Genomic DNA, 24,005 nt, shown 5'->3' with positions numbered 1-24,005 from the left:
ATAAAATTTTAATTAATTCACTCCATTAGGAAGGTATAATTAGACAACTAAAACCCATTTGCCTTTAAGTCATTCTTAGTGTAACATGACTTAATATAATTAATGAATATTTTAAACAACAACTTTCCAAGTGACAAACAAAATTCTAAGAGCTATCATCTTAATCCTTACTATCAACAAGGGAAGTTTAATTCTAGAAAATAAATGTAAATTTTAACAGGAATGTCCTAACTAACCTGTTTTGAACTCAACCAAGATTTAAAATCAAATACTGAAAATTAGTAAAATTAGTATTTATTTAAAGGTTATTTACTTTGAGAGAGAGAAAGATCAGGTCTGTGTGAGCAGGGTAGGGGCAGAGAGGGAGAGAGAGAATCCCAAGCAGGCTCTGTGCTCTCAGGGCAGAGCCCAACGCGGGGTTTCATTTCACAAACCGTGAGATCATGACCGGAGCCAAAATCAGGAGTTAGACACCTAACTGACTGAGCCAGGAAGGCGCCCCAGTTAAGTTACTCTTTTAGCAGCATTATCAGATAAGAGAAAACACATGACACCCACGCCCCCAAACAGTATAATCATATAAACTGTATTTGTTCTTAAGAGGCCCAATTGTATGGCTACTTTTGAGTATATATTTTCTTGCTCCTGTACCTTTCTTTTTTATAACCTTTTTCTCAAAAAGAAGAACTTATTCTCTAACATAATGAACAGGGTAAGACAGGAAAAGAAAAAGAGAGAGGGAGAGAGAGACAGAGAAAACCTACCCATTAGAATTTTATCTTTGGAAAACTCTAGCTCCTTCATGGTAACCATTTCTTTTCCATCAACAGCTGCCTTTAATGCAGCCTGGTTCACAAGATTCTCCAACTCTGCTCCAGAAAAGCCAACAGTACCTCGAGCTATGATTTCTGGATCAACAGCTATGAAAATAGAAGACAACATTGAAATTCCAGAAGAGCTCTTCACAAACAACTCATATTCCAAAAGAAAAAAGCTATCCTCAACTAGAACTTAAAATATTTATCTCACTGCAACTACCAAATAAATTCACTTTATTAAATTCTAGAGGAAAAAAGCCCAAACTGCCACTAAATATACTATTAATATTGCCAACAGGACAAATCACAAAAGTCCTTAAATTTAAATAACTTTGTGAAAAACAAAGAAATGCAGAGTTGCCAGACATGATTTATAAACCTTCAAATTATGACCTATATTGTTACTAGCCTAACCACAAACTGATAAAGTATACTCAAAGATAAAATATTGTTTTTATTTTCTGAATTTCATCTTTAAATACTTTATACATATATAGTATTATATGTACATTTATAAAAGCTCTCCTTATTATAGGAAACATATTTGGTTTAACAAATTTATTCACCTATCTTTGAAAATAGTACAGCGTGACAGCTGTGTTTATTATTTGAGTCCATAATATTTTCTTGTGTTTCGTTTTACAGTTTGCCTCTGTTAGCCCCAAAGTGATTATATATGCTTCCTAGTATTTCATATTTTACATTCATCCCCAAAGCATTAATACATACATTTATCTTCAAGTGTTACGTATCTGAACACTTGGAAGAAAACTTCCTTTAGAATCAGGATTCAAATGATAGAATCTCTTGTATATACAATTAATAAATAAACTTTAAAAAGGACATACAAATGGAGAGGAAAAAGGACACGTAAAACAAACTGGTCTTTGGAGACATCTATCAAGTAAGGACCACAAACAGGGTGGAATGAAATATTACCATTTTTTATAGACAGAATAGTAAAGTTGGTGTTAATGGAATCAGACTTACACTGATCAAACTTTATTTTATTGAGATACCATTTCAAAATTTCTGTTCGACCTTTTACATCTGGTCTTGGAACTGTAACTTGCATGTCAAAACGACCAGGACGTATTAAGGCACTAAAAGGAGAATATAAAAAGAAAATATAAATTAATAATCTGACTATGATGAAGGTCCAATTAAGTATGACTGACACTCTAAAGACAAGATGGAAAGATAATGGCAACTGAAGTTAGACTGGAGATTTGAGGTTTTTCATTTTAATCCCACCATACTTAATATGCAGTGTTATATTAGTTTCAGGTGTACAGTATAGTGATTGGACAATTCCATATTACCCAGTGTTCATCACGACAAATGTACTCCTTAATCCCCATCACCTATTTCACCTTAGATTGGAGTTTTGAGCATAAATATGCATACAACTCCTTTTAAAACACGGATCAAGGGACACCCGGGTGGCTCAGTCGGTTAAGCGTCTGACTTTGGCTCAGGTCATGATCTTGTGGTTCACAAGTTTGAGCACTCCGTTGGGAGCTGTGCTGACAGCTTAGAACCTGGAGCCTGCTTCAGATTCTGTGTCTCCCTCTCTCTCTGCCCCTCCTCCACTCACACTCTGTGTATCTCTCTCCTTCTTTCTCTCACTAAAATAAACATTAAAAAAATTTTTAATAAACAAACAAATAAATAAATAAAATATTAGGGGCACTTGTGCAGCTCAGTCAGTTGAGTGTTCAACTTTGGTTCAAGTCATGATCTCCCAGTTTGTGGGTTCGGGTCCCACGTCAGGCTCTGTGCTGACAGCTCAGAGCCTGGAGCCTGCTTCAGATTCTGTGTCTCCCTCTCTCTCTGCCCCTCCCCCATTCTCTCTCTCACTCTCTCTCCCCTTCTCTCTCTCAAATAAACATTAAAAAATTTTTAACTAAATAAATAAACAAATAAGTAAGTAAGTACATAAATAAATAAATAAATAAATAAATAAATAAATAAATAAATAAATAAAACATTAAGGGTGCCTGGGCGGCTCAGTCAATTGAGGGCCCAACTTCGGCTCAAGTTGTGATCTCCCAGTTCTCAGGTTCAGGCCCCAGGTCAGGCTCTGTGCCGACAGCTCAGAGCCTGGAGCCTGCTTCAGATTCTGTGTGTGTGTGTATCTCTCTGTCCTTTCCCCACTTGTACTCTATCTCTCTCTCTCAAAACTAAACAAAAAAAAATTAAAAATAAATAAAACATAAAAAAAATTTAAAAACATGCCTCCCAAACAGTTTCAATAACCAGAAGGCAGAACAAAGTTTGATACAGATAGATAGCACACAACCCTCAAACAAAAACATGCAAGTCAGTCAACCAAGGAATCAGGTCATGATCTCCTGGTTTATGGGTTTGAGGCCCGTGTTGGGCTCTGCACTGACAGTTTCGAGCCTGGAGCCTGCTTTAGATTGTGTGTCTCCCTTTCTTTCTCTGCCCCTTTGCCAATTCTCCCCTCACCTCTGCTTCTCAAAAATCAGTAAACTTAAGAAAAATATGAGTAACTCAGGGGCACCTGGGTGGCTCAGTCCACTGAGCATCCTACTATTGATTTCAGCTCAAGTAATGACCTCACTGTTCTTGAGTTCAAGCCCCACGTTGGGCTCTGAACGGACAGTGCTGAGCCTGCTTGGAATTCTCTCTCTCCCTCTCTCTCTCTGCCCCTCCCCTGCGCTCACTCGCTCTCTCTCTCAAAAATCAACATATTAAGAAAGAAAACAAGAGTAACTTCTATAAGTACAACAAAAATTTAAAACTGTAAGTTTCATTTTATAATTTTCTGCACCAGCCTAAAATTTTGTGATATAAAGTTTGTCAAAAGATTCTTTAAACAGCTCTACTGAGACATAATTAGCATATCACAGAATTTAAAGTAGATAATCCCATGGTTTTTCATATATTCAGAGTTGTGCAGCTATCAACACTCTCATTTGAGTTATTAAATAATAAATTGGTAAATAATAAATATTTTTATTCCCCTACCCCAAAAGAAACCCCACAGTCACCAACAGTCACTCCCCATTCTTCCCACACTCTGGCAACCACTAATTTCCTTTCTGTTGCTATGGATTTGTTTATTTGAGACATTTCATACAAATGAAACCATATGTGATGTTTTGTGATGGGCTTCCCTCTCTTTTAAAGTTCATCCATGTTCTAGTATGATCATTAGTTACCAAAGAAGTCTTTTCACACTTACTTATCTAATGCCTCTGGGAAATTTGTGGCTCCTATGATGATAACTCCTTCATTGGGCTTAAAACTATCAAAAAAGAAACAAAAGTACCTTTTCACTGAAAATTAAAACAGTACACATATAGAAATGCTCTACACAAAACTGTTTATCATTAATTTTAGTAACAGCAAAGAAAAGGGAGTGATCTTGTTTACACCCAGGTGATAAGACATCTCTATTATTTTTTGAAAAAAACAAATGTTATTGGGCCAGAATACTTCAATAAAACTGCTAAAAATAAATCACAAAGTCACCTACGATTACAGATCTTCACAAAGGCTTATTTGTGTACCTGACTTATTTGTGAAAAATTATTCTCAAGTTTACCAATTCAAATGATTTGCTCCTAGACTTCCTATTTGGTTCCAAACTGCCTTATATGGTTTTAAGATGTTCATACTTCTTTCAAAGCAACCCCACCTCTTGCTTTTTAGATTATAAAAATTGATACAAACTTTTAATCTGCAACAACATTAGAAGCTAGTCACAAATTGTGTAGACACCAGTCTACAATCCCTTTACATCTCCAAAGAGACTACTATTGTCAGTACTTTCCTGTCACACTACAATTAATGAAAAAGGTGTAGAGGTCATCAATTAAGAACAGTTGATACATCAATTAGTTATGGACACAACACAATACAGAGAATGAAGCTTGTCTGGCCTTCTTGCACTAGGGACTATTGTGTTGTCTACATTTTTTCCAATTTCTCGAATGTTATCAAATATATCACCATATTCCAAAGACAGAGGAAGAGTCAATTACCCATCCATTTCAGCAAGAAGTTGATTTATAGTCTGCCTTGAATATGGATGCATTGGCGACTCGATTCGCTTCCCACCAACAGAATCTAATTCATCAATAAATATAACACAGGGAGCATTTGCTTTTGCTTCCCCTAGGAAAACAAAAGAGATTCCAGTAAGTTTAATGAAATCAATACTTTTCGAACAAAGTCATATAAATATGAAAAACCTGTAAGGTTGTCAAAAGCCAACCAAAGACATTCATTTGGGAGACACAACACAAAAGAAGGTCTCTTTCTTTCTTTCAAAACTGATTTAAGAACAGTAGCCTCAAAAACACTGTATCATATACAATAATATACAACACAAACAACTGAGTATTCACTCTTCCAACTGCACAAACCATATACAATCAGATTTGAGGCTAATTATTCTTTAATTACATACTATCAGATTAACAAATAAAATGAATAGGACAACAACAAAAAACCCAGCTTTACAATAGCCCCCAACCTCGTCAAACACCTCTCCTGGCTCTTCTCTTTGGAGGAAAAGTACAGTCCTGTTTTAGCTCAGACATTAAAGTACCTAAAACCTGACCCCCACAATGGCTAGGTCAGCTATCAATCATAATCACACAGCCAAGAAAGGGTTAAGAAGCCCTCTTCCCCTAAAATTAAGAAAATTTGGTATTGTATGAAAGATACGTTAAAACGTACTAAATAGATTTCTTATACGGCTGGCTCCCACACCCACAAACATCTCATCAAATTCTGATCCAGAAGCATAATAAAAAGGAACATCAGCTTCTCCAGCCACAGCTCGAGCAAGAAGTGTCTTTCCTGTCCCTGGGGGTCCAACTAAAAGAATTCCTAAAAGAAAAAATAAGTGAGAATGATTCAAATTAAAAAAAACAAAACCAAAAACAAAAACCCTGATGTGAACCTATAAAACAAATAGTTAATAACTAATGTATATAGTTTGGAGGTTGAAGACACATGACCAGTATTTTGAAACAAAGCAAAACATGTCTTTAAATAATGATTCAACTTCAGGATCTTCTCCAAAACTAGTTTCCCTCTATCATTTAAATACTGCTTATCTATCGGTCCTCAACAAGTCAGAATCTTGAGAGAAAGGAATATAAACTTATCACTAAACAAAAGTCACATCAAAACAGATTAAGAGATTAAACAACGAAACATAATACATGAACCCTTGACTTGATGATCTTCCGTAAAAAACATACTTAAGAAATTCTAGAGACATTTGAGGAAAATTTCAAAAAAAACCTGGAGTACCAGATATCAAGGAAATAGTATTTAGTTTTATTTGGTAGGATAAATTACTCTCTTTATTTAGGATAATGTGCTTGGTCTTAGGTGATGCATACCAAAGGCTTTAGATGTAAAGTAGTTCATCTCTACAGCTTTGTAACTTTTTTATATGTTTGAAAATTTTCATAACAGCAGTAAGTTCTTCTAAGTTGAAATAACAGAATTCTTTAGTTTCCACAACTTTTCATTTTTCAGAATATATTTAAACAGGCAACAAAATTATATTAATGCTATATTTTAACATAAAACTCTCTTTAAAAAAATTTTTTTTAATGTTTATTTATTTTTGACAGAGAGAGAGACAGAAATGAGCGGGGGAGGGGCAGAGAAAGAGGGAGACACAGAATCCAAAGTAGGCTCCAGGCTCTGGGCTGTCAGCTCAGAGCCTGATGCGGGGCTCGAACCCACAGACCACGATATCATGACCTGAGCCGAAGTCGGATGCTCAACTGACTGAGCCACCCAGGCATCCCATAAAACACCCTTTTAAAGGAAAGCTGAAAAATACCCTTCAGACTGTCCCCTTGTGTTGCCATGTTATTCCTAACTGGTTTAACTCCTCACTGTATCAATTTCTTATAGAATATATTTTGGTACCTGAGAATTTTCCCACAATTTTATACAATATCCTTTGATATTGTATAAGAAAAGTGTCACTATTTTATGGTTTTAAACATGCTCTTTATGATGTTATAATATTGACTTAATAAATGAATCCTAAATTAGCAGACTCATGGAAACAGTTTTAGATACTTCTGAACATTCTCAGTAGAGACAGTGCGTAGCACAAAACCAAATGTAAATAGCAGTGTCTCCTTTAATTCACCAATTCCATTTCTAGAATTGGAATCTAGCATAATGAATAAATAACACATGAGCAAATCTCCAATGCATTCTAAGGAGTTAATTAAGCATGTGGGCAAAGCCTTGAGACCTTAAGATGATCACCACAGCACTGATTTTATTATCATAATTAAAAATTTTTATGTGAGTAGAGCTGACACACAGTTACATTCGTTTCAGGTATACAACATAGTGATTTGATAAGTTTACACATTATGCTATGCTCACCCCAAGTGTAGTTACCTTCTGTCGCCATGCAACACTATTATTACAGTATCACTGACTATACTTCCTATGCTGGGCCTTTTATTCCTCTGACTTATTTATTCTACAGCTGGAAGCTCTCTCCCTTCCCCTTCACCGACTTTGCCCAGCCCCCAATGTGCTCATTTTAACAGCAAAACACCAGAACCATTTAAAAGTTCAATATAAATGATTATAGTACAACCGTATAATATAAGGACACCATTAAGTCATTACAATTTTGTACCCAATTTTAGCCTACGGTTTTTCCCTCACACAAACAAGCAATTCTCCAACACCACCTGGGTGTCCTACAATTCAACTCTATTCTGACACGAACTACCTGGACATAGCATCAAATACTGCAAGTTAAGGCCTTGGTCCCAAAAGACTGCCTCTACCTCTATCCCTTCCTATATCAACTGCAAGACCAGGCTGTTACCTAGGCTTCTGACCAACAGGCTCTAGATAGGAGGTTCCAATGATCTCTTCCTTGGATTTGATTAATTTGCTAAGATGGCTCACAGAACTCAGAGAAACAACACTGTACTTACTAGATTACTGGTTTCTTATAAAAGGATACAACTCAGGAACAGTCAGTCAGATGGAAAGGATGCATAGGGCAAGGAAAAGGAAAGGGATTGTTGAGCTTCTATGCCCTCTCTAGATATGCCCCTCTTCCCACATCTCCACATTTACCAACCTGGAAGCTCTCTGAACCCTATCCTTTTGGGTTTTTATGGAGGCCTCATTAGACATGCATGACTGATTCAACCTCCAGCCACTCTCCCCTCCCAAGCAGTCAGGAGGGTGAGAGTGAGGTTTCAGCTGTGTAATCACATGGTTGATTCTATTGGCAACCAGCTCCTAACCTTAGGTGGGTTCTAAAAATCACCTCACAGTGTTGCTCTCAACACAAGGAAATTGTAAGAAATGGGATTAAGACTAAATATGTACTTCTTATTAAAAATCACAACAGTCATTAAATTATATTAACTGTGGGAAAACATCAGAGAGGAACATTCTACAAAGTAGTGTGTACTATTTGTAAGGTCATAAAAGATCCATACTCACTCCTACAATAAAAGGCTGAAGAATTTTTTCAGGTTAAAGAAAAATCGAAATGTTATGTGTAAACCTGGATCAGGTCCTAACTTGGGTCGGTGAGGGTGATGGGAGGACCTTACTACGAAGGATATTAGTAAGAGAAATGCTGAAATTTGTTTTTTTTTTTTTTTTTAATTTTTTTTTAACGTTTTTATTTATTTTTGAGACAGAGAGAGACAGAGCATGAATGGGGGAGGGGCAGAGAGAGAGGGAGACACAGAATCGGAAGCAGGCTCCAGGCTCTGAGCCATCAGCCCAGAGCCTGACGCGGGGCTCGAACTCACGGACCGTGAGATCGTGACCTGAGCCGAAGTCGGACGCTTAACCGACTGAGCCACCCAGGCGCCCCAGAAATGCTGAAATTTGAATATAACTGTGAATTTCATAATAGTTTTGGAACCAAGTTAAATTTCCTGATTTTAAGAACTATATTAGAGTTATATAATAGAATATCCTTATTTTAAAGAAATATGTAATAGGTATTTGGGGTTAAAGGAGCATGATATCTATAACTTACTCTCAAATAATTAAAAAAATACATTTATGTGAAGAAAGTGAATGAGCAAATGGGACAAAGTGCTAAAAAACTGTTGAGTCTGGTTAAGAGTACAGGGAGTTCTCTGTACTGTTCTTACAACTTAAAGTTTGAAATTATAACAAAACTCAAAATCCCCTTCCTCCCAAAAAAGGTTATACAATGTTATGTTTAGAATGAAGACTTATTTCTAAAACAGCAATTAAGAATTAAACTTTAGGCATTTAAATCTGATAAAAATTAAATTAGCAATGGATGACAGTATTTTTGATGTCAAGTCATGGTAAAGGGAAGATATCTTACCTTTTGGAAGTTTACCTCCAAGCACAGTAAATTTTTGTGGATTTTTCAAGAATTCAACAACCTCCTGTAATTCTTGTTTAGCTTCTTCCACCTAAAGTGACACAATTTACCAAACAAGTCTAAATAATGGATTATCAAGGCTGCCTCTTTGAAAGTAGTAAATGTAACTGGAAGTTAACTTGGCTTTCTCTTTGTTTCAGGGAAAGAAGCACACAAGAAGGCCACCTTATAAATGCAAACACAAAGGGGTTTTCACCTGACTCTTTTTGCCAATTGTGCAGTCTCCTTTGTTTGTAAGTTTGAGAGACAGCGTATGTGTGAGCGGGGAAGGGCAGAGAGGAGAGAGAGAATCCCAAGCAGGCTCAGCACTGTCAGCACAGAGCCCAACGGAGGGCTCAATGCCAAGAACAGAGAGATCATGCCCTGAGCCAAAGTCAAGAGTCAGATGCTTACCCAACGGAGCCACCCAGGCACCCCCCATTATGCATTTCTTTACATATCCCAACAAAAGCATTCTCAACTTCCTACCTTTTCAAGAAATAGTGCTCCCTCCAGTTAACAAGCACTTAAGTTCAAAATTCTAGTTAAATGTGTCAGTGGCATTTGTTGTAAATAGAAAGGTTCCCCTAGCAAGTTTCAAATCCAGAACTTTGGAACTGATTACAAGCTTCCAGGGCAAACTATGTAACTTAATGTACATCAACGACAAGGAAGCCTGTGTTTAAGTTATAACAATGACTTAGGATTCATTATGAGATTATTTTCATTATAAGGAGTTACTACTAGATTATAAATGATTTAGTTCCCAACAAATGCCAAAGGACAGTGACTAAAATTAAGCTATAGTATACGGATATTGTTTTGTAAATGGTTGTGGCCAAAAAAATTTAGAGTATTTCATCCTCAAAATATAAAAAATTATGTAAGAATTGAGATCCCTAGCAGGCATAAAGCCCAATCTGGTCAACAAGTATGTCAAGTAGAACATTAGCTCAACTTTAAAAAAACTGATATAAGGAAGCTGCCTATGAGAAATCAGGTAGCATACAACTATGAGTAACAAATGCAAATACCTATGAGCCAGAATAATATTAAAGATGAGCGCAGAAGACCAAATGAAAACAACAGTGGTGGCAATATAGTGAAAAAGCAGTATACTGAAAAAGGGTCTGGAAAGCAACAGACCCTTACAGAGGGCAAATAATCACAACTTGGTTCTACAAAGGAGTACAGAACTCATGCTCCAGACTTTAATTTTTCAAGGAAAAATAAAAAACACATCATTAAAGATATTAAATATCCATTTAAATGAAAAAAATGTATTTGTGGGGCACCAGGGTGGCTCAACCAGTTAAGCGTACAAGTCATTGATTGTGGCTCAGGTCAGGATCTCAGGGTTATGAAGTCGAGCCCCTAAACAGGGCTCCACCCGGAGCTTGGAGCCTGCTTGAGATTCTCTCTCATTCTCTCTTTCTCTCTCTCTCTCTCTCTCTCTCTCTCTCTCCCTCTCCCCTGTACTCCACACTGCCTGTGCAACCTCTCTCTCTTAAAAAAACAAAAACAAACGAAAAAAACCCACAAAAAACAATTTAAAAAAATGCAATTGTGTATGTACTCTTTTAGGTATTTTATTTTTTTAATTTTTATAAATTTTTTAATGTTTATTTATTTTGAGAAAGAAAGTGCAAGTGGGAGAAGGGCAGAGCAAGAGGGAGAGAGAGAATCCCAAGCAGACTCCACACTGTCAGCACAAGAACCTGGGGGAGGGCTCGATCTCACGAATTGTGAGGTCATGACCTGACCCAAAATCAAAAGTTGGATGCTTAACCAAATGAGCCACCCAGGCACCCCTATATTTATATTTTATTTTATTTTATTTTTTAATGTTTGTTTATTTTTGAGAGAGACAGACACAGAGTGCAAGCAGGGGAAGGGCAGTGAGAGAGGGAGACACAGAATCTGAAGCAGGCTCCAGGCTCTGAGCCATGAGCACGGAGCTCAACACGGGGCCAGAACTCACGAATCATGAGATCATGATCTGAGCCAAAGTCAGACACTTAACTGACTGAGCCACCCAGGTGCCACCCCCCCATATTTATTTTAAATTACACTGTCCAAATAATATATTCGCAGCCAATTTGCAACCCTACGTTAGACAACTTTAAATAAGAGCTCTCAATGAGAAGAAAAAACTCAAGTACATTAGGGTTTAAAAGAAACTACCTGGCCAACAGACACATGAAAAGATGCTCAACATCGCTCCTCTTCGGGGAAATACAAATCAAAACCACACTTAGATATCACCTCACGCCAGTCAGAGTGGCCAAAATGAACAAATCAGGAGACTATAGATGCTGGCGAGGATGTGGAGAAACAGGAACCCACTTGCACTGTTGGTGGGAATGCAAACTGGTGCAGCCACTCTGGAAAACAGTGTGGAGGTTCCTCAAAAAATTAAAAATAGACCTACCCTATGAGCCAGTAGTAGCACTGCTAGGAATTTACCCAAGGGATACAGGAGTACTGATGCATAGGGGCATTTGTACCCCAATGTTTATAGCAGCACTCTCAACAATAGCCAAATTGTGGAAAAAGCCTAAATGTCCATCAACCGATGAATGGAGAAATTGTGGTTTATATACCCAATGGAGTACTACGTGGCAATGAGAAAGAATGAAATATGGCCCTTTGTAGCAACGTGGATGGAACTAGAAAGTGTGATGCTAAGTGAAATAAGCCATACAGAGAGAGATACCATATGTTTTCACTCTTATGTGGATTCTGAGAAACTTGACAGAAACCCATGGGGGAAGGAAAGAAAAAAAAAAAAGAGAGAGAGGTTAGAGTGGGAGGGAGCCAAAGCATAAGAGACTCTTATGAACTGAGAACAAACTGAGGGTTGATGGGGGGTGGGAGGGAGGGGAGGGTGGGTGACGGGTATTGAGGAGGGCACCTTTTGGGATGAGCACTGGGTGTTGTATGGAAACCAATTTGACAATAAATTTCATATATTAAAAAAAAAAAAACCAGCAAAGGAACAATAAAAAAATAAATAAATAAAAGAAAAGAAACTACCTGAAAAAAAGTGTACTAAAACATGAAATATCTCTGGGCCAAAGGGCATTATGAAAATCTAGAATTAAAGTCGTGATTATCTTAGATTTCTACATACTTTCCTAGGACTGTTTCTAGGAAGAAATAAAGAGCAAAGAGGTTTTTTGTTTTTTTTTTTTTTAGGCTAAAAATGGTCTTTAAAAGTTATTTCAATTAAATTATGAAAATATACTGTTTACAAAGTTAACGGTTAAAAGCAAAGCTCTGTCCACTCCTAAGCCCAGGAGACATGTGTTATATATGCTCACCAAGAAACATGCAGAGAATATTCACAATGGCACTATTTAGGTGAAAACTAGGCACAACTCAATGTCCACCTAATGTTGAATAAATAAACAGTACTGTGATATTCACAGGATACTATGCAATGGGGATGAAATGAACTACAACTCCATTTAAAAACATGGATGGATCTCATAAACATCATGGTGGGTGAAAAAGGCCATATACACTACACGTATTATACATGTCCATATGAAATTCAAAAGCAGGGGAAACTAATATATGTTATTAAACAGAACAATGATTATCCTTAGAGTGGTAAGAAAGGAACACTAGGAACTTTCTGCTGATATTCGATTTCTTGAGCTGGGTGCTGATAATTATGAGTTCACTGTATGGGAATTTATTAAGGTATAGATTTATGATTTGTGTAGGTCTGTGTGAATACTAAGCTTCAATACAATTTATGTTTAAAAAGAGATTTGGTTCTTTATTAAAATAAAATTTTTAAATATTCAAAGTTATTCATATACTAAAACAAGACCAAAATACATTTGGTCAAGGTAATGGATAACTTTGAATTGTAGGAAAAAAGAAAACAGATTAGATGTCACCTACTACTCAAATTAAAATTTCTCTCCCCAGACTCTGTGGCAAGAGAATTCTCAACTGAGGTATATAAAATCTATATAGGAAAATAGAGTTTAGGGGGATCAAGACAATGAATGGAGTTATAAAAGCTGTTATTAGTATTTTTATGGCAGCTATACATAATATTATTCCTACACAAACAAATCTAAGCAAGGAAATGATATTCCTATACTAGCTCTTTAAGACTTGGTAAAACTGGGGTACCTAGGTGGCTCAGTCAGTTAAGCGTCCAACTCTTGTTTCGGCTCAGGTCATGATCTCACGGTTCGTGGGTTTGAGACCCTCATCTTAGGCAATGTGCTGGCAGTGTGGAGCCTGCTAGGGATTCTCTCTTTCTCTGCTCCTCCCCAGCTCGCACACTCACCCTCTCTTTCTCTCTCTAGAAATAAATACGTAAATCAATGTAAAAAACAAAACAAAAAGACTTTGTAAAACTGACCACAGGTACCACCTAATGGTATACCTATTATGGTAAATGGTATAAATTATTATATATATATATATATATATATATATATATATATATATATGTGTGTGTGTGTGTGTATATATATATATGTATATATATATATAACATTTATAGATATCTATAAACAGTTATATGTATCTACATATAAATTTAGATTTGATAGCAATAACAGCAATATAACATTATAGCAATAACATATAACATATATGTAATATATAACAATAGCAATAATATATAATATATATATAACATTTATAGATACCTTTAAACATTTATATATATCTACATATAAATCTAGATTTGATAGCAATGACAGCAATATAACATTGTAGCAATAATTATAGTATTTGTTAATATTACCACAGAAAACTCTCTGACAATCTGAAAACTCTGTGATGTCCCCATTTTTTTTTTAATGTTATTTATTTTGGGAGAAAGTGTGAGCATAAGAGCAGGGGGAGAGGCAGAGAGAGACAGAGAGAGAGAGAAAGAGAGTCTCAAGAAGGCTTCACACTGTCAGCACAGAGCCCAGTGTGGGGCTTGAGCCCATGAACCCGTGAGATCATGACCTCAGCTGACATCACAGTTGGATGCTCAACGGACTGAGCCTCTCAGGAGCCCCTTGTGATGTTCCATTTCTAATATTATCAGCATGTCTTCTTTAGCTTTGTAATCAGAAATGGACTCATTCCAAAAGAAGTGTGGTATATTAAGTAATGAAATATGTATAAAAAGAGATTTGGTTCTTTATTAAAATAAAATTTTTAAATATTCAAAGTTATTCAAAAGAAGTGTGGTATATTAAGTAATGAAGTATGTATAAAAAGAGATTTGATATACGTATAAAAAGAGATTTGGTTCTTTATTAAAATAAAATTTTTAAATATTCAAAGTTATTCATATACTAAATGCCTTGCTGACCATAACCTCAACACAGGTTCAATGTCATGCAGGCTCTCAGCTCTCTGCACACCTTAAACAAAATGAGAAGGGCCCTCTGCGCTAAGGAGTCAAGTTTTCAAATACTCACTGCCCCAGCCTCCTCCTCAATTATTCCCTTTCCACAATTCCAGCAGAATTCACAGATGTTTAAATTGCAAAGGGAAGGGAAGGACTACTTGGTATAAAGGCAGCATAGTGACTTCTGATACTTTATTCCCTAATATTTGAGTAGGTGAAAAATATTTATGCTTAAATGGGGAACAGAGTATGGAAAGGGGAAGAGCTCTCATTCTATTACATATTACAAGTGGCTTTTTCATTGGTCAACAACCAAGCCAGGCACATTAGCTCTTCAGGGTCCTTGCTCTGTATGTTCCTCTGGCTAGAAACGTTCTTTGCTCAAATATACGCATGGTTTAGGGGCACCTGGGTGGCTCAGTTGGTAGAGCATGCGACTCTTTTTTGTTGTTGTTGTTAATAAAGAATATTCCAAATATCACTAGAGGGGCTTAATGAATTTATGTTGTATTTTTATTTTTATTTTATTTTGGAAACAGAGAACACAAGAGGGGCAGAGGGAGAGAATCGTAAGCAGGCTCCACGCTCAGTACGGAGCCTGACACAGGACTCAATCCCATGAGCCTGTGACATCATGACATGAGCCAAACTCAAGAGTCAGATGCTCAACCAACTGAGCCACTCAGGAGCCCCTGAGGATGAGAATCCTGATCTCAGGGTTCTTAGTTCAAGCCCCACGTTGGGTGTAAAGATTACTTAATATCTTTAAAAAAAAAAAAAAAAAAAAAAAATCCATGGTTTACTTTATCTTCCTTAAATGTTCACTCAAGTGTCAACTTCTCAATCATACACTGAATATCACCATTTAAAATTGTGACTTTTCTCTCAGAACTCCCGATCTCCTTTACCCTGCTCTATATTTTCCCGTAACACTTCACTTTTGAACATACTCTATTATAATTTCCTTATATGCCATATCATTGTCCAATTTCTGTTAGAATTAAAATCCATAAAGGGAAAGATCTGTTTTATTTCTTTTATCCCAATATCTAAGTTCTAATCATGGCTTGGTCTTTTCTAATAGCCAGTCCCCACCCAGGAGCCCACTCAGAGTTGCCTCAGTACAAAAAAACAGTGCTATCACCCAAGAAATTCCTAGGGATTGAGAAGCCCTGTGTCAGAAATCGGGGACAAAGACCAAACTGTAGAACCCAAAATGCACCTAGTACTCTTGTCACGTAGGAAACTGCAACAGTTTTAGTGCTTGGAACTGGAGGTAGAGACCAATATATATGTATTTTCTATTTTACACCTTTAAACTCAAATATTGGCCCTACATAATTAGATAATATTTGACGAAAGCAAAGTAAACTTAACTTACTCCTTTAACGTGTTCAAAGGTGACATTTTTCATCTGGACAGGATCTACTGCAGAATCAAGCCCTGTTGTTGTCCGGAAGCGGACTAAAGAGAAGAAAAGAAATGCTTATATCTCTGATAGATTTATAAAATTCCAACCACCTTGTTTTTCAGATTTAAGAAAGCCCAGAAAAATTACATCTAAATTCACATTCATTAATTCACAGTGAAGTACAGAAACTAGGTCTACTGGATTTCTAGGCCGTGTTCAAGGAATCAATGACCCTCATTAAACTATCTTTGTACCTTCTAATTAAAATGAAATAGTATTTCCCTCTTCTCCTATAATACCTCATAACAGAGATTTAAACCAATCATTTTCAAACTCCACTGTGCATAAAAGTCACTTGAGAAAGGTGTTAATGCAAGTTCCCAGACCATGGCCCAGAACTTCTGATTTGCAGATTTAGTAAAAGGCCCAAGAGTTTGCATTTTTAACATTAAATTATCCTGCTACAACTGGTCAGAGATGTACACCATGAATACACTGCCTTAAACCTAGCATTAAAAACTGGCACTAGCATTTTTTTTAAGAAGGGCGAACCTTAAAAGAGATTATTTCACTTTTGATGAAGCCTCCTTCCTCTGGCAACTGTTACTTGCCCTCGGATGATAGATCATTAATGACACCATCAAGTATAAGAAACACAGTGAGGTGTGCCTGGGTGGCTCAGTCAGTTAAGCGTGCCTGGGTGGCTCAGTCAGTTAAGCGAGTTCGAGCCCCGTGTCGGGCTCTGTGCTGACAGCTCAGAGCCTGGAGCCTGTTTCAGATTCTGTGTCTCCCTCTCTCTGACCCTCCCCTGTTCATGCTCTGTCTCTCTCTGTCTCAAAAATAAATAAACATTAAAAAAAAAAATTTAAAAAAGACAGAAATTTAGATGCAAAAAAGTCAGTAGGTAAAAATACAGTTAACGAGAAAACACTTCACATATCAAGAATATATGAGTCGGAAGAGTAAATGTAATATAGAAATTCTAGAATGGACACTAATAGTTTTAGCCACTAAATTGTTTATTTAAGAATCTGTGGGGTCCGGGGCGCCTGGGTGACTCAGTTGGTTAAGCATCTGACTTTGCCTCAGGCCATGACCTCACAGTTTCTGAGTTCAAGCCCCACGTTGGGCTCTGTGATGACACTGAGGAGCCTGCTTCGGATTCTCTCTCCCTCTCTCTCTGCCCCTCCCCCACTCACTCACACACACACACACACTCTCTCTCTCTCTCTCTCTCTAAAATTAAAACATAAACATTGAAATAAAAAAATCTATGGGGCGTCTGGGTGGCCCAGTCACTTCAGCATCCAACTCCTGGTTTCAACTTAGGTCATAATCTCAAGGTACACTGGTTCGAGCACTGGGTCTGGCTCTGTGCTGACAGCACAGGACCTGCTTGGGATTCTCTTTCACTCTCTCTGCCTCTCCCCCACATCCGCACACCCATGCATGCATGCTAAGTAAATACAGTTTTTTAAAAAAAGAATCTATATAGATGGACTTAATAAATAAGGCAAATAAATTTGTAGTTGAACCCCCTTGAACCTTATAAGAAATTAATTACTCAACGGCAATGCACTTCATATTTTAATATATGTTTTACTTAACATAAGAAATTAAGGGAAAAAAAAGAAATTAAGAAACATAAAGGAATAATCAGACCTTTTCCTACTCTTCCGTTATCACCTAGTGTCCCTGTAATGGTTCTGTTTTGAAAATGAGATAAGAGAAGGTGACTCTAGATATAAAAAGAATATTCCTGGATGTTAAAATCTCATCTCAGGTTTGATGCCACAAAAAACTTAAAATATCTGGGGTTACATGCAAGTCCTGGGATGAATTCCTGATCCAGGTCAACTAATATTCTTAACTGTACATCAGTTTTTTCTCTCAAGGTAATCAAACATAAAGAACACAGAGAACACAGGGTAAAAACTGAATAGTTGAAAAAGCAAGCAGAACCACTTACAACTGACATTTCATTTTAGACTTGGCAACCCCAGAAAATATGGGACTCATTTAAACTGATGTTTAATAATATGTAATTTTTCACAAATTTATTGTGTCTTTGAAATAAAGAACTATTTCATTTGTATTGTGATTATAAAATTCTAATACATGTTTTTTAAATTTTATAATTGGACAGGTATAATTTTCTAAAAATGTGGAAAACTAACCACTAATAGAAGTTAATCTAACATTTTTGATATAACATAAACCTTAAAATTTTAACAAAATATTCTTTTCCCAAAACAAGTCAAAGTTGAAATTTGTACAGTGTCTAAAGGAACTTTTCCTGTAATCCACAAAGCAATGTAAATATGGTAGGCCCTCTGACAATGCAAATGGCATATAATCATAACAGATTAAAACTTTTCTACTTCAACACAAAAGAAACAATCTCAAATTGACCCAATCTGTGAAGTGCTGACTCGTAGGAACGAGGGGCCTAGACACTAGAACTACACATGTTTTCTGACTCCTAAGTCTTAGGCATATTAACTACAAAAAAAAAAAAAAAAATTCAGGTATTTAAAAGATTAAAAAAAAGTCAGAGCCATTACCAGATAAAAATGGGTTTTTTAAGAGTCCATAAATGCCAAACAGCAACAGAACGAAGAGAATCAGACGAGTTCGTCTTAGAGAATCTGGAAGGAGAAAAAAAAAAAAAAGCCTTAAATGACATCAATGAGAAAGGACAGCTTGACAAAAGGCAAATATTAGGTTACTGATGGAAATCATATTTCATCACATGAGGTTTTGGAATGTGGCATGGTTTTGTATAACTGCCATGATTTCCTTTCAGCACCCTGTCAGCAAAACCTCAAGAAGCCGCTCAGGCTTCTGTCCTTGACATAGGTTCTCAAAACAAGGCAAAAAGTCCACAGATATTTCCATTTTGACACAGCTTACATTACAAATATAACAGAATATAAGCAGTGAAAAAGTGGTAATTGTTAGAAAAAAGATTTATAATCACTTAAATACAGGACTATGACTTCCTTTTAGGTATCTACCCAAATATGAATGGGGTCAAATCAACTTACCATTGGTTTTTTGTGTTAGTGCTTGCGCTTTCAGAAAACCCTCTGCGAAACCAGTTTTAAACGCATCTTGGTGAGCTTCGGGTATATTTTTGGTCTTCATGAGTTTGTCCAAACTCTCAACATCTGATCCTCTGTCCCGCAAAAGGAACCCCTAAATACACAAACAACACATCAGTATTGATTGACTATACAGATAACACACTCCAAAAATATAATCACAACTCACAAAAATATTCATTCAAAGAGTCTAGAAATTCTAATTTTTACCGTCTGTGTGAAGAATTACAGTAATACTCAACAATAAATTACTTCATCAATGGCTAGAAAACTAACTTTGGACCTTACACTTGCATCAACCAATTCAGGTCAAGAAACTCTCTGTAAGAACACTATATTGAGGGGCACCTGGGTGGCTCAGTCAGTTAAACGTCAACTTCAGCTCAGGTCATGATCTCACAGTTTGTGGGTTCAAACCCAGCGCCAGGCTCTGTGCTGACAGCTTGGAGCCTGGAGCCTGCTTCGGATTCTGTGTCTCCTTTTCTCTCTGCCCCTGCTCACACTCTCTTCACTCCCAAAAACAAACAAACAAACAAACAAACAAACAAAAAAGGACACTATAGTGAAAACAACAAATAGGTCACAGGTGGACTTAGGGTTCTAATGGTTTGATGTTCACATTCCTTTATCTCTAGTAGAGGAAAAACCTCATCAATTTATTAAATGTTTACTGAGCATCTTTTATATACTTGGCCTTATAAAAGCTCTGAAAATGTAAAGATAAATAACGAATGATCTGAATGTTCTCAGACTAGTGGGGAGAGATACACAAATAATCAATTTTTTGAAATCATTTTGTTATTATGTTAGAAGTTCTAGGTCTGGTAAAATAAATGCTACCTCAGGAAGTCAGGAAAGGCATTACAGAGAACAGGATTTCTAAAGTTTTTTTAACATTTTATTTTTACTTTTGAGAAACTGGGGGCGGGGAGTAGAGAGAAAGAGGAACAGAGGATCTGAAGTGGGCTCTGCCCTGAGGGCAATGAGCCCGGTGCAGGGCTCAAGGTCACGAACCAAGAGATCATGACCCAAGCCAAAGTTGGGCGCTTAACCAACTAAGCCACCCAACACCCCGAAAACAGGATTTCTAAACCACAGGCAACACAAAGCATAAACAAGTTGACAGAGTCATTAAATAACAGCCTTCAGTGCTCAAGAACTACACGCAACCTTGTGTAACAGGACTTAAAAATGCAAGAGAGGAGCAGGATAGAGGTTCAGAGGGGATGCCATAATGAAAGATGAGAACAGAAAAATAGTAGGCAGGGGCCAAAAGATGAAATGCCCTGTGTACCATGGCATGAATCTGACAATAAAGCAGAGGAATACAATTATTATATTAATACATTTTAGACAGATTGGTGGGAGGGTGGCAGTCTGGAGTCTAAACTGAAGGTAGCAAAACTAAAGACAAGGAGATTAAATACGTGTATATTTGAGTCACTTGGGCAAAAATTGTTAAAGTCTATCTATGCAGTGGAGTTGGGGATGAAAAGAAACAGACCTAAGAAGTATTTAAGAGGCTGGATCAATAGGACTTTAGTGATTAATGGGCGTGAGAGGAGAGAGATGAATAAATCAAAGTTGATCATCAGGTATCTAGCTTGGGTGGATGCTATTCATGAACACAGAGACCACACAAGCAGGTGTAGGTTGGTAGGAAAAAGGACAAAGGGAGATGTCTAACAGGCCAATGGAGAGACATGACTGGCACTCAGAAAAGATGTAGGTATAATGACTTAACACAGGTTATTAATCCTTTAGAAAATCAGTTGGCCAATAAAAGAAATCAGATAATGAAGGTTCTCATTTTAATAATTTGAAATGTATTGCTTTTTCAAACAACAAAAAAGAGTTCTAATTACCTTTACAAATGATGGTGCTATATGCTGGGTTTCTGCCAATCTTTCAGAGGTGGACTGTAGACGCCGTGTTCTTGATTTCAAAGTTTTAAAACCCCGAGACTGTATGAAAACTGAACAGAATAGTATTACATTTAAATTTTTAAATAGTATCTCATTGTAAAATTTTATAAGGAAAATGCCTAAGATTTGAAACTAACACCAAGCCTGTATATCCTAGTTTACTATCTCATTTTTTAACATAGTTCTTTGCCTGACGCTTCACTACACTAGTAATTAAGGTCATCAAAATGGGTTTAATCTGTAAATTAAGTTTACAATTTCTTGAGAGTTTTTAAATGTTAAAAAAAAAAAAAAACCCACTGATGAGTATCAAATACAAGTCAGTGTCTAATTCCTCAAACCCCAATCCCACTTCCCAGAAGTAACCACTCAACAATTTCATGACTACACTTGTATGTATTTTAACACATGCTCTTTCTATAAAAATAGTGTATAATTTTTTGTCTTCTTTCACTTAACACTATATCATGGACATTTTTCAGAACAGGTCAGACAATGCATTCAATTTAATGGCTGTTAACATTCTTCTAATTTTCAGTGTATAGCAATTTGAATATTCTACTACTTTTCTACTATGGACAGTTGTTTCCTGTTTTCTTATTGCTAAAAATGGTGCAGTTATAATTCTTGTACATATCATCTTTCAGCAAATGTAGGCTAAATTCTTAATGTGAAGCTGTGAGGTGTGAATTATTTAACACTAAGAAATTGCTCTCTAGAAGGCTGTTATGGATTTATATACCCACCAATGAATAGGAGTATCCTTTTCTCCACATCCTGTGCAACCCAGGTTAATATAAATGTTTTTAATTTGTACAAGTGTGATAAGCAAAAAGTAGGGTCTTGTTTTAATCTGCATTTAAGATTATGGGGGAAAACTTAGAAACAATTTTTTTCTTTCATTGAATATTTTATTTCTTTAGCAAATTGATCACTCATGACCTTTTCCATTTTCATTTGTAAAAGAATGCATGTAACGAGGTCATGTATATTTGAAATATTTATTTTAATGTCTTTGTCTTTTGATGTAACACTTTATAAAGTTAATGTAGCCTTATCTTTTAATTTTTTGTTTTCTGCACTGTGTTACTGTGTTTTGATTAGAGAGCCTCATCCCCGAACTATGATTTTAAAAGGAATCTACTGACTTAATTTTTAATTCTTTGGTTCAGACCTTTGCCTATTTGGAACTTATTTAAAAAAAAAAGCAGGGGGGGATCTGATTCCCCTTTTGTTTAGGCCCACGTTTGTTTATTTTATTTATTTATAAGTGATCTCTTGAACTCATGACCCCAAGATCAAAAGTTGGATGTTCTACTGATTGAGCCAGCCAGGCACCCCATTTTACTAAGCCCAAGTTTAAAATCAACTTCTCGGTTTTCATAGCAAGTGTTTAGGGTTTTGATTGGGGTTGCACTTAATTAATAAATTTGGGCATACATTAAAACTGTCACAGTACAAAATCCTTTCAAAGAGGATTGTGGCATTCTTTCATTTTATTTTACTCAGCTCTTTGATTCCTTCAGTAAAGTTTCACAGGCATACATATATACATATGTATGTGTACATTATGTTGAATATTTCTTGTCAGGATAAAAGATTTACTGGGTTTGAAGAAAACTATAAATAAAACCTACTGCTAGAATGTAAGATCTTGATTTTGAGACATTTATCTCATATGATACCAGAGTAGCTTTTCAGGTGATTTTAAGTTTCCTAGTAAGCAAGCATCTTACCTGGTAAGCAAAAACAATCAAAATTTTGCCCTTTCCTTAAACTTACTTTCTATTCTAGCTTTCTACAACATTCTAGAAGTGTAACAATTAAAATATATTACATGTCTTTTTCATACACTAAAATAATAGTTTTTCTTCTCTAATCAATTAACATGATAAATTAACATACTTCCTAATACTGAATCACTTTTGTATTCCTCAATCATATTGATAGCAATTTCTGTACTTGCTTTTTCAGATTTTGTTTAGGATTTCTGTATTTATATTATTAAGTGAAATCGATCTATTGGATTCTTTTTTGTGCTAACATTTTAGTATCTGCGATCTTGTGGAATAAACAGGGAAGCCTATTCTACCTTTTTCTTTATTAAGAAAGTTATAAAGAATAGGAAACTGCTGATCCTGGAAAACAGAACACAACCATAAAACCATCTGAGGCTACCTCCTCTGGGGCAGTGGGATTATATTTGAAAAATACTCTTTCAAATTTTATAGTTATTTTCTTATCTTTTTTCTTGGGTCAATACTACTAATTTATAACTTGGATATTTTTTCAACATATTTTTATTTATATACACTCTTAAAAGTTTAAAATCTTCATTATCTGTGGCTGTTACCACTTTTCACTTCTAACATTATTTTCTCATTGTTTTTAATCAGACCATTCTTTTTTTTCCCTCAAATTAAATTTGTTCTTCATTTAATTAAAACCCCCTGGATGTTGTATTCATTTCATGTTTTATACTTTTCAATTTCTCACATTCGTTTAAAGAAATTCTCAGAATGATTGCTTCATCAATTTAGTTTCCATCTTTCTTATTTCCTAATAAATTATACGATGCACTCAGCATCAATAGGTCTTCAACTCAAAGATTTTGGTATGTTGATTTTCCTTGTGGTTCATTACTAATTGTCTATAATTTGTTTTTCTTTCCCTTTAGCCACAAGACATTTAGAAAAGTATTTTTAAATTTCCATACTTAGGAAATTTTGTTTTAGGAACTTTTTAAGGTATCCTGTTATATGATTTCCATTTTATCATATGATCAGAGAACCTGACCTGTGAGTTTCTAACTTTTTGAAAAATTTATTAAGATATTTTTTCATACTTTAATACATGCTCAGTTTTTAGAAGTCTTCCATGAATATTTAAAAAATGTATCATCCTTCTTAAGTATTCTTCTGTCTTTTGCATTAACCATTTCTTCAGAGGATTACTGGTCTCTGTGCCCT

At 35.9% G+C, this 24,005-nt stretch overlaps 1 protein-coding gene across 1 annotated transcript in view; it reads right to left on the bottom strand.

Annotated features, from left to right (window-relative positions):
* The window catches only part of YME1L1 (YME1 like 1 ATPase), a 52,115-nt gene that overhangs the window by 8,277 nt on the left and 19,833 nt on the right, over positions 1–24,005 (bottom strand). The window contains exons 5-14 of the mRNA XM_007081325.3: positions 20,977–21,086; positions 19,055–19,205; positions 18,572–18,655; positions 15,978–16,060; positions 9,181–9,271; positions 5,532–5,684; positions 4,832–4,964; positions 4,030–4,092; positions 1,809–1,921; positions 765–920 (exon numbers count right to left, since the gene is read on the bottom strand). Of these exons, the coding sequence (XP_007081387.2) occupies positions 765–920; positions 1,809–1,921; positions 4,030–4,092; positions 4,832–4,964; positions 5,532–5,684; positions 9,181–9,271; positions 15,978–16,060; positions 18,572–18,655; positions 19,055–19,205; positions 20,977–21,086 (1,137 nt within the window). The remainder of the gene's footprint in view (positions 1–764; positions 921–1,808; positions 1,922–4,029; positions 4,093–4,831; positions 4,965–5,531; positions 5,685–9,180; positions 9,272–15,977; positions 16,061–18,571; positions 18,656–19,054; positions 19,206–20,976; positions 21,087–24,005) is intronic.

The sequence above is a fragment of the Panthera tigris genome, chromosome B4 (assembly GCF_018350195.1).
Source record: "Panthera tigris isolate Pti1 chromosome B4, P.tigris_Pti1_mat1.1, whole genome shotgun sequence".
NCBI lineage: Eukaryota > Metazoa > Chordata > Mammalia > Carnivora > Felidae > Panthera > Panthera tigris.
Note: the sequence above shows the minus strand (reverse complement) of the source record. Positions and strands in the feature narration are given on the sequence as shown.